We start from the raw sequence: 16,367 nt of genomic DNA, 5'->3' as shown, positions 1-16,367 counted from the left end.
CATTTTTGTCAGGATATTGTAATGAATAAAAGTTCAAAAAGAACAGTATTTATGTGACATATAAATCTTTTGAAACATTATCAATGTCTTTTTTTTTTAATTATTTATCTTATTGACCCCAAACTTTTGAACGGTGGTATATCTTAAAGGCATAGTAGCAAAAATACCCTTTTAACCCTATATTAACTATGGCTGTGTCGGAAATCGGCCCCTGTACCCTTAAATAGGGCACTATTTGAGGGGACATTTATAGTAGTGTCTGAAACCATAGTGGACGTTATCTAGTGCAATTATTCAATCCCACAATGCACTACAATAATGTGTGTACAACCAGTTAGAGAATACCCATAATGCAATGTGGGAGTCGCACGCCGAATGCATTCCCACGTGACACGTCTGACCAGAAGATGGCGCTCGCAGCTGAATCCTCCATCCATGCATTTTCTAAACCGCTGATCCAATGTGGCTACGCGAGTACGCGTAATCATACAGGTATAAATTCCTTTTTAATTGATCATTAAATTGTTTAATTACAGTTTATACATATTAGTTTCCATGACAGAGCTCAAGATAAATCTTTTCATTACTTCTGGAGCTGCAAGTTTGTTAAGTTTCAAATAATTATTAAACCGCAAGCACAAATTATGCAAAAGCAGCATGTCTATATTAGTGGAATCATGTCCAGGGAGTTAGTGAATGAGGGTATAGGGGGCAATTTCGCACACAGCGCTTGACTAATAATGGACCTCAGGTGAAAATATAAAATGCTACAGAAGTATAAAACATGGCACCCTTAAATTAATATATTTCTTAGTGCAAGTTATTATACTCTACCTTCTTGCAGCAAACAAAACAATTCACAATGTCCCTCTCCTTCATCAAACCAGTGGCAGACTTCAACAGAACTACAAATGATCATCCCCTCACAGAGCACAATAGCAGCTGCTCAGGAAACAGCTCCGTGTCATGTTTGCTATCATAATCATCCAGATGGGCACCGAAACACCTGTTCTTCAACCTGTTAGGCAGCATGCAGGTCTAAAGCCCTGCCCGACATCTTGGCTCAGGAATTGGCCACATAACAGAACTTAATTTCTCAATGTTGAAGATAAAATCATGTATTTTGTTATGAACGACCTCTAGGAAGTCTCTCTTCTCAATCCCACAATCCTCGCTGACTGTCACAGTCATAAATGGTCTCATAAGGTCCCATAAACCAAAGCAACTGTAAATGTAAACTTGACTCTGACTTGCACTGGAAAACTTTGCACGGCAGGGTGGTTGGCTGCCACATCTTCCATGACATGTTAGTGATTTTGAGTCACAATGATGCATTCAAGTGATTCAGTCATGAAGGAGCTGCTTTTAAAGGCTCTTTCCTGCTTGACAGAGCTCTTTTAGTGGAGCTGATACAAATCGCCTGGAAACGGCCTGGTTGAGGGTGCGGCAGGCACAAATTCAATTTTTCCATCATCGCCATGGCAACACACACTCTCTCCTGTGCCATACGTGCCAGATGCCAGCAGCCCTGTGGACGTGAGAGCCGGCGCACACTCAAGCAAACACGCCACATGCAATATACACCGAACAGCCAGCAGCGGCTACAACCAAAAACACAAAGCGGTTTGCCAAATGTTGTGCAACAAAATGCATCACTGACAACACCGTGAAGTCCAAAAACAGGCATCAAAGGAGGAACATCAAAAATAAGAACTAGAAGCTCTACTTTTAAAACTAGAAGCCGCTCTGAGCTCCATTAAATCAGAGCAGTGTCTCTCTCTGTTATATAATCAGGGTGGTTTGTAGATATTTGCATCATAAGCACACTTTTTTTCATTCCCTGTAGCTCAACTGGAAAAGCATGCTGTTAATAAAGCCAAGGTCAATGTTCGAGTTGCAGGGAACACATTAATTGACTAGGCAGCTTGGAATAAAAGCATCTACCAGATGCAGAAATCATTTCTCAGTAGAATGTGATGAGGGGGAAACACAAGAGCTGTATATTGAGCATTCTCTCTTCTCTTTCTGTTGTAAAGGAGCTGGATCTACGCATGCCTCCTCGGATATGAAAGTGTTTGATCTTGCAAAACACTCGCAGGCCTCAGACAGCATCAGCTCATCAAAAGCAAATGCTAGATGACTTCTGAACAGACTGAATTAAGGCCGACCTAACGGTACAGTCACAATCAAAAATGTCTTCAAATTCAAATAGTTATTTTTTGATTAACTGCTTTTTTTCAATATGCTAAATTATTGATACGATAAAACTGACCATTTTATAAATGCTTAAATAATACCAGCATAACACAGAACAAACAGGCTAAATATAATGTTTACCAAATTATCATGTGACAGAATACATCCACATACACACATTTATACACACACGCATGTTTAAACTGGTTATTTCCCCGTAGCATTATTTTAGCATGAAATTAAAATGTTTTTGTAGAATACAGGTCAAAAGTTATAAATATGACTATTTTTTATGTTTTTGAAATAAGTCTCTTACGCTCATCAAGCCTGCATTTATTTGATCAAAAACTGTAATATTGTGTAATATTATTACAATTTAAAATGTATTTCTGAGATGCAAAGCTGAATTTTCATTAGCCATTACTTCAGTCTTCAGTGTCACATGATCCTTCAGGAATCATTGTAACATGCTGATATATTATCAATGTTGGAAACAATGTGTGTGCGTGTGTGTGTGAGAGAAATTGAAGGGCTAATTAAAAAGACAGAGCCGAGGTCTTTAGCGCTGCCATCGCTGAGATCTATCTCTAATCTTATTAACTTCACCCCTACAGGGAGAGACCAAGAGAAATCACACTGTGCTGTTGCCATAGTTACCCAACACTTTTTTTTGGTCATTATTTCTAACATTTGACCACAGAAAAGAAAGAGAAGGAGTACTCCGTGTCCACAGCCAACATCTGTCTGGATGGATGTCATGTGACCATATCATCAACGTATTTACCAGTTCTTCATGGGTTAAAAAGAACATTAGCTAACTGTAAAACAGTTATTGTAAACTGAGACCTTATTGTAAAGTGTTACCAAACATGTTTTCACTATAAAGAACCTTTTGTGCAATGGAAAGGTTCCATTGATGTTAAAGGAACAATAGGATGCCAATAAAGAACCTTAAAGTGATAGTTCACCCAAAAATGTAAATTCTGTCATCATTTACTCACCCTCAAGTTGTCCCAAACCTGTATGAATTTCTTTGTTTTGCTGAACACAAAAGAAGATATTTTGTAGAATATGGGTAACCAAACTTAAAAAACTATGGAAAAATACAATGGAACTCAATGGGGTCCATCAACTCTTTTATTACCACCATTCTTCAAAATACCTTCCTTTATGTTCAGCAGAAGAAAGACATTTATACAGGTTTGGAACAACTTGAGGGTGATTAAATGATGACAGAATTTACATTTTTGGGTGAACTATCTATCACTTTAATAACAGAAAAAACAACAGTAATACAGTAATAACAGCATACACTTTTGGAAAGATATGAAGGTGACTAAAATGAAGGTGACTGAACTTTCATTTTTTTAATGAGAGCTATTCTTTTAGCAGCCCAAATGTGCAAAACAGTGTCCAACAACAATAGTGAACACGTTCCTGAGATGTTACTAATGTATGTATAGTACCTTATAGTTCATCTATCAGAACATTCCTTTGAAATGTAATAACAAATGTAATAACTTTCTCCACCTCTGAAATTACTTTTCTTTCCTTAAGACGAATTCTAGGTCACATTGGCGTGGACATTAAAATTAACCAATAACATCATAGCCTACTTTTTATGATCCAATCAAACCCTGATGGCTAAAACTAAGAAAATCTTATTTCCCACTCATTTTCTGTTTCACCTGGAAATACATCACACTATGGAATTGAATGTGGTATCATGTAATTAATAAGGAAAAATCATCACAGTGGACACATTCATCACAGACATCAGCGCTTACTATACATACAATATGACGGTTTAATAAGAAAAATGACGGTGATCTTTCGCGCTTCTGATTGACTCTAATCATAACTGTGCTGTCATTCTCCATCCCTGCCGTCCTCAATTGCCCGGTCCTCTTTAACGGCTGCACTTAACCAACGACACCAACTGCTCAGTCGGAGCACGCTCATGAACTTACACCCGTCATTATAAATCTGCCCTTGCTCTGGTGGATGGAGGGCGACGCCGCACCCGAGGGTATAAGCAAGACTGGGATCGAGTCGATGCTGGCATTCTCCACACTGAACTGAATTAGCACAGCAGAGATGTGATCACACAACACTACTTAGTCTAGTCAGTTGTTATCAGTCATCATCGTGACCGCACACACACATGCGGTGCACTTAACATATTCATTTGACCTTGTTAATTAGACCTGGAATCATGCCAGTCACAATCACTCTCAGTCATCTATCATCTGTGATGTCAGAACTGAAGACAGATGACACACTGTAAAACAAAATGTTGGTTTAACTTAAAAAAGCAAGTTACCTTGTTGCCTTAAAATTTTGAGTTCGTTTTAATTAAAAATTTGAGTTAATACAATGAAGAAGAATGGTTTAATAAACAGAAACAGAAAATAGTATGTTATCTTTAGTACTATCTGTGTGTGTGTGTGTGTGTGTGTGTGTGTGTGTGTGTGTGTGTGTGTGTGTGTGTGTGTGTGTGTGTGTGTGTGTGTGTGTGTGTGTGTGTGTGTGTGTGTGTGTGTGTGTGTGTGTGTGTGTGTGTGTGTGTGTGTGTGTGTGTGTGTGTGTGTGTGTGTAAAAATGTAAGTTTATAAACTCTTAAAGAAGTGTTTTTAGTTTATACTTAGTGCATGCATATTACTGTACATAACTTGCATCATAACTGACAATATCTATTGCTTATAGCCATCAGTAATCTCAGAATAAAATCTAAAACCACCATTGTATTGGCCAATTAAACAAACTAAACCAAACAATTACTTTATGCATCTTCAACACTAATGACAATAATGCATTAGAGAACCAGCACACTTGTAAAGATCTCACTGGATGAAATACGAGACAAATGCAGCATTAATGGTAGTCTAAGTTAAAAAGAATTGATGCAGCTCCAGCGAGACTGCAGGTATAATGGCAGTGATCCAAATCTCTGACCTTAAATTGAACAATGGCTTTGGAGCCGGAAAGTCTACACTGGACTGCATTGGATATCTGCTACTGGCTATGAGAAGAGAGTAAGAACCGGAGTTATGGAATAATCAAACTTCATCTACACATCAGAACCCATCTCACGTCCATATATAAAAGCATGAAAAGAAGACAGGATTAACTTTCATTTGCAGCTAAATATATTAACTAAATCTAGTAGATTGTTTTCTCTACATTATCTGATTATGAGACTGACATTGTGTGCTAAAGCCCATTCATATCATAGGCAGTCCTCTGTTGCATACATATATATATATATATATATATATATATATATATATAGCTGATCCTTCATAAACTCACTTTTAATAGATAAACTCACTATTTTAGCGTAAAATTGTCTGTGCTATGTGTACACTGAAAAAGTTTTCCAGACAATATTTGTTAATATCCTTCAAACAGTCATTTTTTTAAGAAGCCACGCTGTATAAAGTAATAAGCCTTTTTTCATAGATTGCATCTTGCATACAAGTGTATTTTGTCTTTTTTTATTCTTTTTTTTTTTTACTTGTCTGAAGTAGAAATAAGATGAAAGTGATTCTGCCAGTGCATTAAGGCAAATTACACTCATATTAAAGACACACTATCTGCAAACAAATCTTAATATCTTATGCAGCAAGTCAATTTATCTTGTTTCAACAATTTTACGATATTTTAACTGGAAAATAAGACCAAAACCTCCCATGAGGTTTGCTGGCTTTGTAGAGCATCAAATCATTTCAAATTAAATCTCGGTAACACTTTACAATAAGGTTCCTGACTTAACATTAGTTAACAACCGTAGTTAACATGAACTAAGAATGAACAATACTTCTTCAGCATTTATTAATCTTAGTTAATATTAATTTTAACATTTGCTAATACGTTATTAAAATCAATGGTTGTATTTGTTAGCATTAGTTAATGATGCACTGTGAACTAACATGAACAATGAACAGCTGTATTTGTATTAACTATAGATTAAAAAAAGATGAATAAATACTATAACAAATGTATTGCTCATTGTCAGTTCATGTTAGTTATACATTAACTAATGTTAACTACATTGTAAAGTGTTATCTTTAAATATTTATCACTACTATCTAAGTGTTAAATCTGTTTTGAGGTTTTATGTCAGTTATGCAGCGAGGCATTACACTAATTTCCAAAAAGACAGTCATTTAAATTAATTTCCATTTCATGTCCCCCTCTCCACTGCTAAGATAAACGCTGTGAATACCTCCAGTGACAGTCGGAGAGCAGACCAGTATTGCGTCACCCCACATTCTTCCTCCACCTCCGGTCAGAGGAACTACGACGAGGGAACACAGCGGCACGAGAGTTAGAGTTGCACCCTGCAAGTTCTGGATGGACACGGAGAAGCCCGCCATGGCGTGCCACGCTAACCCCAGAAAGCTCCAGCCAGGGCTGAACGTCCTCTTTGTCTGGCGAGCGAGTAAAGGCTGGAGGCTTGGAGAGCAGGACCAGTTCAAATGGGTTTGACTCACTTCCACACATTGTTGGTTGGGCTGGCAGGAAGATGATAAAGGGGGCTTTCCTCTGCTGTGCCGAGGGTGTGTAGGATCAAAGCAGGCTGTGGGATTTGAGCTGAATGAACAGCTGGGATTGAAGCGCACAGCTGGAATGCAGCAGGAGCAGAACATTTTAGCACTCTCTGCATAAGGGCCCTTATATTCGGCCACTGAGACCTGAACATGAACACCAAAACACTAACTCCTCTGTTCTTGGCCACTTCAGACTCACTCAGAGAGGCTTTACTGCAAAACACATTTTATTATTCAGTATTACATCTAATTTTCACTAAAAGAAAACTTAAATATTCTTACGGCAAAATAAATGTATTAGAAATATATAAATTAATAATAATTATAATATTATAAATGAATTGTAAAGTAATTATATTAATTTATTTTCATAGAATATATATTTTATTTAGTTTATTTTTCCTACCCCATTGGCCAATTGTTTCTTTTTTGAGCATAAACTTCAACTTGCCAATATATATATATATACATATACAGTATAGCCTATGTGTGTGTGTACTTTATTAATTTATTATGATTTAATTGATTATGATACTGATTTATCATGGTTTCAAAAAATATATATTGTATTTTTATTTATTTTTTGCAGTGATAAGGACATTAACAAAAAAGAAAAAAGAAAAGATAAGGGGAAGTCTCCGCATAAACATGCCACTGACAAAATAAATCCAGAAATAAACTTCAAACCACTAACAATGATGTAAAGTCAGTTATTAACAAAATCTGGCGACAGTCACACCCACCTCTTAGAGTTTCCGGAGAAGAAGATCAGGACCTAAGATGACCTTTACTTAACTTTTTGACTCCCCAAGTAAAACAATCTAAATGGGTCATATCGTGGAAAACAGGATTTTCCTTGATCTTTAGAAGGCAAACGCAGTTGCATGGCACATTTCTGGCCAAATTGCGTTGTGAACTTGCTAAGAGGCTGTTATCGGGGAGGACGAGATAACCGTAAATAAAAGTTGGTAGAAAGAAATGTGCAAAAACTCCACCTTTAGGAGCACAACAGCTTGTCGCTGTGGCAGTACCATTGAAAGGACAAATTTGTGCCTTATCAACCCATAAAAGTTGCATTTTAGTACCTTAGACTAGTAATACCCCAAGTTATAGTAAATCCCCTAAAGACCGGGACACACCAAGCCAATGTCAGGCCGTTTTTGAGCGTCGGTCGGCTTAGTTTTTCCGGTGTGATCTGCAAAGATTGGCTCTAGTCAGACGCTGTTGGGGGTTTTTGGGCCGATTCATCATGTCGATTCAGGCCGTCGGTGAGAGAGAGAACTCTGATTGATAAGCAACTAATTAAGTGTACTCATTACACAGGCAAACTGTTTAGCCAATCATGGTAGAGGTCATTTACATAGAATTCAGAACAGACGGTTTTTGCTACAGTACCTTTAAAATTTGTCCGAAAGATTGGGAAAAGATGACGTAAAACTGCCAAAAATATAAGTGTAGGATATAGCCCTTAAAAATAATGGGTTATCATATAACAGGGACAATAGCAGCTGAGAAAATGACAATGAGCGTGTTAGCGGCAGCCCGCTGAGAGGAGATGCTAATTTCAGCAGCAGACATTAGCGTAATGTGTTAATTGACAGGGTGGAGCTTCATAAACCACTGCAAGGCAAATAACACGATGTTGAATAGGCTGCTTTGAAGTTTGTACTTAATTTAAAAGGAAGTTAATTTATCAGCCGTGTCCTAATCCAAAAGATTAGACAAAATGTTATTACTTTGGGAGTTAGTGTGCGGCACAAGACTAACCATTCACACACACAGACGCGTCTAATTCCTGTAGAGTGCTCTTCTATGCATGCAATCGTATTGTTTTAACGTCGTTTTGAAGTCTCCCACAATCAGATCACAACACATTTTCACTCATACACTCCTTGACTGCTGCCACATTTCGCTGTGATGTAACTCCTCTGATCTGCTCTCGCGTGGGATGGGAGTGTATCTGTACATTTCACACAGAGTGTGTGGGACTCACTGGACCAAAGCCAAACACACACACAGCTTCACTGTATACAATCAGTGAGTCAAGCCTTAAAGAACATTGTGACAACTGGCACCTACACAATATATTTGCATAAACATAATACAGCATTTTTGACTCTGTGAGCAACCAACACATTATTGAATAAATACAGGGGGAAAATTAGTTAAACAAACTTAGAGACGTAAATCTGTGTTTTAAAGATTTGAAAAACATCCCGGGGAGCCAAAAGCTAATTATTGATGAAGAAAAACACTACAATCTGTCAGTTACTAAAAAAATAAATACAAAACCTGTCCTAATTGAAAGAAAACAAGTTGACAAAAAATTTAAATCCAATATTTGGCGATAATTAATCAGCTTTTTTTTTTGTAGGCCAGTCATTTTAACCGTGAACACCACAAGTGTGACTTTGTGCCACAAGTGTGAAAACAAACTTCGTGGTTAAACATTAAAGCACACTAGTGTGACAAACAGTGCAATTTTTTTATTGAATTTTGACCAAATTATCCACAAATACTGCTTTTTTCACTCAAAATCTGAGTTGCATAAGTTCAGATCAATAAGGAATGCGATCAACCAGTTCAAAAAGAAATGCAAAACTGTCAACAACAAGTTGACAAAAAGATTGAATCCAATAATTGGTGATAATATAGCATAACGAGAGATTTATAAGCTATTTTCTGTACTCCACTCATTGTTGGCCAGGAAAACCACAAGTGTAACAAGGTGGGGGGGAAATCCCTCAAAAGTACAAATATTATCCAAAAATATTTGTGAAGAAGTTATGCCCTGTGTTACAGTCAGTAAGATGTACTAAGTGCAGTCAGTAAGATGTACTAAGATTTACTTAAGATTTTTGAGAAAAAGAAAATCCTCTCCGGGTCAAATGACCCGAACACAGCTTTTCATAGTGTACTACTACTATGTAAAGAAGAAAAAAAGAAAAAAGAAAAAAAAATGGCAACCACCCTAGCACCCATCCAGAACACCATAGCAACTGCATAGCTACACCACAGCAACCACAATTTTTTAAAATAATAATAACATAAATGTAAAATGTTACTAGCTGACAAGTCCGATATCCTTTCCAAACTTCCTGTTTCAACATGAAATGCCAACACAGGAAAGAACACTGTGTCCATCAAGCGCTTTCATGTGTCTTTTAGTCTCAGGCTGATGCTTGTACTGAATCATACAGTGGAAATAAACTCAAAAGAATGAGTTCTCAGCTATTTAAGGTCACAATGTCAGCAAAGCCTCGAGCAAACACACACACATTCATACTGATAGTTCTCTCCTTCATATCACCTTTCATCTGTCATCCTTTTCTTTCCTGAAACTTCTTTGAACTTTTGTGATGCATTATGAAAGGCTGTAAAAGTTATGTAGACAGTTGTCTTGTATCTGTGTCACACCAACTGAGAGTCCGAGATATTCAGGCTTCAGCAACAGTCTTCATAACCGCCCGGTTAATATTTCACCTTATGGGGGGGGGGTCTCTCCTAAGTGCTCAAATAAAAGCATAAAAAATGTGACATTAGAGTGGCAGCCTTTACTTCAAGCTCATCAGAGTCATCCGGGATGAAACGGTAGAGCTCGCAGCCAACTCTTTGATTTTATGCGTCTCATTTTGAGCCTCTACTTTCCTTCACTGGCCTGCCCATCTCTTTCTTATTCCCTTACGTATGAACTGAACGCATATTCTTCATCAATAATTAGCTTTTGGCTCCGCGGGATGTTTTTAAAACTTTAAAACACCCCGTTCAGAGCTTCAAAGGTTTATAATGTCACTGTTTCCCAAAAGTGAGTCTCTCGCGTCATCACGTTGAGATGACCCTGAGACAAGAAACGTGCCTGGGGCCGTGTGTGTGCACTGTATTAGTACAAGTCTAGTATTACATAAGTAAAAGTGTGAGCTTCACAAAATTAGGCAGTTTGGGGTAATTAGGAGTGAACCAAACAAAATAGCTTAACTCTTGGAGGAACGACACTCCCATGAGACACCACTGCCGAGTGTAGGCTACATGCGTGATAAAGTCTTTGAAATGTTAAGTATACTGACACTCAGGGAAAAATAAAACACACATACAAATATGATACCAATTCCTCATTCAAGCATGATATTTATGTATTGTATCACCACACACAACCAGGGCTTTCACACAATGTCGCTTTAGAAAAAACATGTATTATTTGAAGTGTTTATTATTGAGTGTTAAGCTTTAGTGCATGACTCTTCCAGTATCCTTTGTGCTACAAATGGAAATGATGTTAAGAAGAGATGTGCTACTAGTATTTTCTAAGCAGTAATACTTAAGATTTTTGTTTGGTGAATTATAAAAACAGGCAAAAGTTCCCATAAACTCACACAGGAAAGCCACATAGGAACCAGAAAATCTGATTTTTTAAATATTATTTTATTCAGTAAGAATGCATTAAATTGTTCAAAAGGGACAGTAAAGACTTGATGTGGTTCTTTTGAACTTCCTTCTCATCAAAGGATACTGAAAATAATCTATCACCGTTTCCACAACAAAAAATTAAGCAGCACAATTGCTTTTCACAATAATAAGTGTAATAAGAAATAGGCCTAATAATAAGAAATATTTCTTGAGCTCCAAATCAGAAAATTAGAATGATTTCTGAAGGATCATGTGACACCAAAGACTGGAGTAATGATTCTAAAAATTCAGCTTTGCCATAATGTATAAAATACATTTTCAAGTATATTTAAATAGGAAACAGTTTTTTTTTTATTGTAAACATATTTCGCACTATTTCTGTATTTTTGATCAAATATATGCAGCATAAGTGAATACCTAAGCAACAACCCTACAAAACTGACAATTTCCCCAAATTCTCATCCACACCATTTTTTCCGGAAATAATAATTTTATATTTGAAGAGCTTAATTTTGCTTGTCCATAGTGTGAAGAACAAAACTGCAGCCAGACACATAAAACAACAGCTTTTATGACCAACCAGAAGCCTCACCTGGCTGCACTGACAGTAAACTGAACAGCTACTTTTCAGATCGCTCTCATACAGTACCCATTGTACATGACAACTAAACACTCTAAAACCACAAGTGCTTGAACACCTTAACAACCACACAGCAACACTCTGACAACCATCCTAGCATTGCAGCGTAACCTTTTGCAAGGGCAAGCTGGGGTGCTGTACTCAAGGGTGCGATATGATGATTTATGGTTTAATTACTAACGCTGAGCTTTAACCACTACAGCACACCACCCTTAGTAATCTTTGCTAGACACAATGCAAGCTTCCAGCACATGTGAACCAACTGTCAACATCATTTTGCTTTGAAACAAAAGTGGACAGCGCACAGAGCCCTGAGGAACTATTATTGAGCTATGCACTAAAATAGACACATAATCCATAAATAGACCTTTTAATGCAAAGGAACTTACTTTCAAATAGTGCAACCGGGACACACATTATGATACAAATCACTACACGTCAACGTCACTACGCGTCAGATTACATAGACTTTGGTGATGATGAATAAAGATAGACTCAACTGGAAAGTCCTACTGAACTCTCATTGAGTGAAGAAATGCAAAATGTTTATTAATAGATCCTGTCAACCCGAGAGACAGATCCAGGAGCTAACATTACAAAGATGTAATATTGCAGTCATGTAGAAAGCGTGTAGCTGATATGTCAGTGAGAGCACACCATGAGCTAATTGAAAACTATCTTAGCATAGAGACAGGAGAGTTAAATAACGGACAAGACAGAGACAGAAAGAGGAATGAAAGAACTCTTTCATCAAAATACACAACCATTAAAGGGATAGTTCAACCAAAAATAGCATTTCTGCCATTACTTACTCCCTCTCATGTTGTTCCAAACCTGAAATATTTTCTTTAATAAGATGAGAGTCAGTAAAATAACCAGCAACAGTCATTGACATTATTCACTTTCATCAGAGGAAAAGGAGCAGCTTTGACATTCTGCTAAACATCTCCTTTTGTGTTACACACAAGGAAGAAAGTTAAACCGGTTTGAAATAACATAAGGTTGAAAACATTTTCAGGATGCACTATCCCTTTAAGGAATCATATAAACAGCCATCATATAAAACAGCCATTCTGTCTAATTTCTTACTCCATTTGATCTTTTCATCCCATCTATCTATCTATCTATCTATCTATCTATCTATCTATCTATCTATCTATCTATCTATCTATCTATCTATCTATCTATGTCTGTGTACGGCATACAATGGTACCTTTCACTCGCAGATAGAACAGCAGTGTTAGCAGCATCCCTATATGGGCTGGTGGTGCCTGGATCCACTTCACTGTCCCTCTTCCATCCTTTCTGCCATGCCACTGGAGCTCAGCCCGTGTCTCTGGTCCCCACTGTCTCGTTCCCACTCCTGCTCAGTAGCAAACCATCACACACTCCTCTGTCTCATTCTGCCTGCTTGCGCGCACACACACATCTGAAAAGCACAGCTACACTGAGCATGCTCAGTTTATCTCTACTGGATGTTTAAAGGATTTTTGTGTGGGGGAGTTTTTTCTCTTTTTTTTGGTTGTTCCACTTCTCTTTTCTCTCTCTTCTTGTTTCACGAGGACCCCTGCAGGTTGATGCCCTCGCTTGTAGACACATGTTATAACACGCACCTGCCACAAGAGGGCAAAGCTGAGTTTTCAGACTGCACTGGCCTGGTTGTCTGACTCAGTGGGGACTTGGTGCTATTATTAAACCTTGTGCAGCAAGGAAAGTCAGGAAAGGAAAATCGTGCAGGTGAAGTCATATTTTAGGATTCACACACTGACATATAGCAGAGATAAGCATTTATTATTTTGTGAGAAGATGACAAGGACATGATTGCTGATAAATTGAAGCTTTAACAGTGAAGAGTAAGCTACTAAAAAAAATGTTAGTAAATATTTTTTTTTTATTAAGCAAGGATGTATTAAGTTGATTAAAAGTGACAGTAGTAGACAGTAGACATTCATAATGTTATTGTCATGTATTTGTCTCTTGTTTTATGTGCAAACACATGGCTGGTTGTTTTGACTATGTGTTTGCATTGTCTTGTGTTTACCTCGTTTCCATGTTAGTTAATGTTGTATTAGTGTCACCTGTGATTGTGATCATGTATCCTTGCCACGTTCCTTGTTCCCTCGTTAGTATTGATGTTCATCAGTGTCACCTGTACCTTTGTAATTATGTGTTCTATGTAAGCTCCCGGTGTTTGTTCCTCAGTGCTGGTTCGTCTTGTTAACATTCGGTTCTGTGAGTATTGTGGTCTGTCTGTGAATGTTCCAGCTCCGTTTATTGTCAAGTCTAGTTATTGTTTGTTTGCCCCATCGTGGGTCGTTGTTTTCGTTTGTAAATAAACCGTCTTTGTGAAAGTTACTGTCTGCGCTTGGGTTCTATTTAGCGTAACGTGACAGAACGAACCAGCCATTTTTTGAACCCAGCAGACAATAGGTTATGTCTTGTTCCGCCAGTAGCCAGTTAAGTGACCAGGAGCGATGGTGGCAGTCGACTATCGAGGACATGAGGAGGGGCAAGATTCCGTTTGCTCCCCAGGGAGAGAGATCCCTGGAGAGATATGCCCAGGGCCTAGAGGAGAGGAGAAATTTTACACCGGAGGTCCTCCTAAACTCTTATTTCATCGCGGGGCTCAATGTACCTCCTCCGCTGGCTGAACGGCAGGGGCTGATCCGACGCCCGTTTCGAGAGGTGGTGGACCATGTGCGTCGAAAGGAGTGGCAGGACCCCACGAGGACGTTGTCAGTTTCTGCATTGCCAGCGATCCCGGAGAGTCGCGTCCTAGCCACGACAACGCTTGGCAACCACGTTCTCGCCACTTCGACGTCTACAAAAGGTCCTTCAGCTGTTGCTACGGACATTGCGGGGATTCTGGTACCGGTCTTCGGTCCGGCTATGGCTTCTGCACCACGGTCAAAGAGGAGGAGGAAGAGATCGTCAGGTTCACCATCTCCGTCCCTTCCCGGCTCCGTGCCGATTCTCCAGGTTGCTTCGGTCAGTCTGGTCCACGCTGAGGTAGATGGGAGAGTGACCAAGTCTAGCCCTGTCCCAGCTAAGGAGTCTAGGACTGTCCACGCTGAGCCGTCTGTGGTACCTCCTGTCTCAGCTCCATTGCGAGTGGCAACGCCCCCAGTTTTGGGTTCTGCATCGGCTCCTCTGCTTGCTGCAGCAACATCGGTTGTGTCCCCTGTTCTTTCCCCGATTACCCCTGTTCCTGTTGTGCCCCGACCTGTCCCTCCCAAGACTGTACCTCATGTGTCTCCACCCAGAACTGCCCGGTTTTCGTGTCCTCAATCAGTGCCCATGTACAGTGAATCCAGGACTTTTGTTCCACCCACCCACTCTGGACCTCCACCTATCTACTCTGGGCCTCCACCTACAAACTATTTTGTTCCCCCACCCCCCCTCCATCATGTGTTATTTTTATTGTGTCATCCCGATCCTACTGTTATGTTTTCGTGTTTGCCACTGTTAATGGTTGTTCTGTTTTGTTGGTTTATGTCTAGTTTACAGTTGGTTATGTCCCATGTGGAGCGTCTGGTAGCCGCTCCGTAAGGAGGAGGTTATGTCATGTATTTGTCTCTTGTTTTATGTGCAAACACATGGCTGGTTGTTTTGACTATGTGTTTGCATTGTCTTGTGTTTACCTCGTTTCCATGTTAGTTAATGTTGTATTAGTGTCACCTGTGATTGTGATCATGTATCCTTGCCACGTTCCTTGTTCCCTCGTTAGTATTGATGTTCATCAGTGTCACCTGTACCTTTGTAATTGTGTTCTATGTAAGCTCCCAGTGTTTGTTCCTCAGTGCTGGTTCGTCTTGTTAACATTCGGTTCTGTGAGTATTGTGGTCTGTCTGTGAATGTTCCAGCTCCGTTTATTGTCAAGTCTAGTTATTGTTTGTTTGCCCCATCGTGGGTCGTTGTTTTCGTTTGTAAATAAACCGTCTTTGTGAAAGTTACTGTCTGCGCTTGGGTTCTATTTAGCGTAACGTGACAGTTATAGAATATTTCTATTTCAAATTAATGTTGTTCTTTTAGAATGGGGGGGGGGGGGGAACTGTTTTCAACATTGATAATAATTGTATTGTTTTCTAAACAGAAAATCTGCAAATCAAAATGATTAATTAATGATTCATCAAAATTCAGCTTTGCCATGACAGGAATAAATTACATTTTAAAATCGAATAATTTATAAAACATTTATGTTAAATTATAATAATATTTCTCAATATACTGTATTTTTACCAAATAAATGTAGCCTTGATGAGAATAAGAGACTTCTTTCAAACACATTAAAAAATATTATCGATCCCAAGTTTGCATTCCTGCTGTTTCTGGTGCAAGAAACTAATTTAATAAAAAATAATAATAAAATGACCTTACTTCATCACATACATACATTAACGCACATAATAATGCGCATACACACACACACACACACACACACACACACACTAGATCAGAGTTCAACACACTTTATCCACTGATGAAACCTTTCGGAGCCATAAATTGTGAATATTTGACTTCTATAGATCTCTTAGCCTCTCTTTCTCCTGCAAAAACCTCACTTTCTGTCCTTG

The 16,367-nt window shown here is 38.6% G+C and overlaps 1 protein-coding gene across 4 annotated transcripts in view; it reads right to left on the bottom strand.

The window, feature by feature from the left end:
• Positions 1-16,367, bottom strand: part of prkcz (protein kinase C, zeta) — a 100,729-nt gene that overhangs the window by 44,997 nt on the left and 39,365 nt on the right. Inside the window, exon 1 of one of the 4 annotated variants that reach the window (XM_079638567.1) lies at positions 13,007-13,231. The exons of the other annotated variants lie outside the window; for them this stretch is intronic. Coding sequence (XP_079494693.1) covers positions 13,007-13,043 — 37 coding nt within the window. The 5' untranslated portion in view covers positions 13,044-13,231. Of the gene's footprint in view, positions 1-13,006; positions 13,232-16,367 lie in introns of those variants that run through there. 4 annotated transcript variants of the gene reach the window in all.

The sequence above is a fragment of the Phoxinus phoxinus genome (genome assembly GCF_949152265.1).
Source record: "Phoxinus phoxinus genome assembly, chromosome: 15".
In the NCBI taxonomy this organism is placed as follows: Eukaryota; Metazoa; Chordata; class Actinopteri; order Cypriniformes; family Leuciscidae; genus Phoxinus; species Phoxinus phoxinus.
The sequence above is the reverse complement of the archived record's forward strand: the minus strand, read 5'-3'. Positions and strand labels throughout refer to the sequence as shown.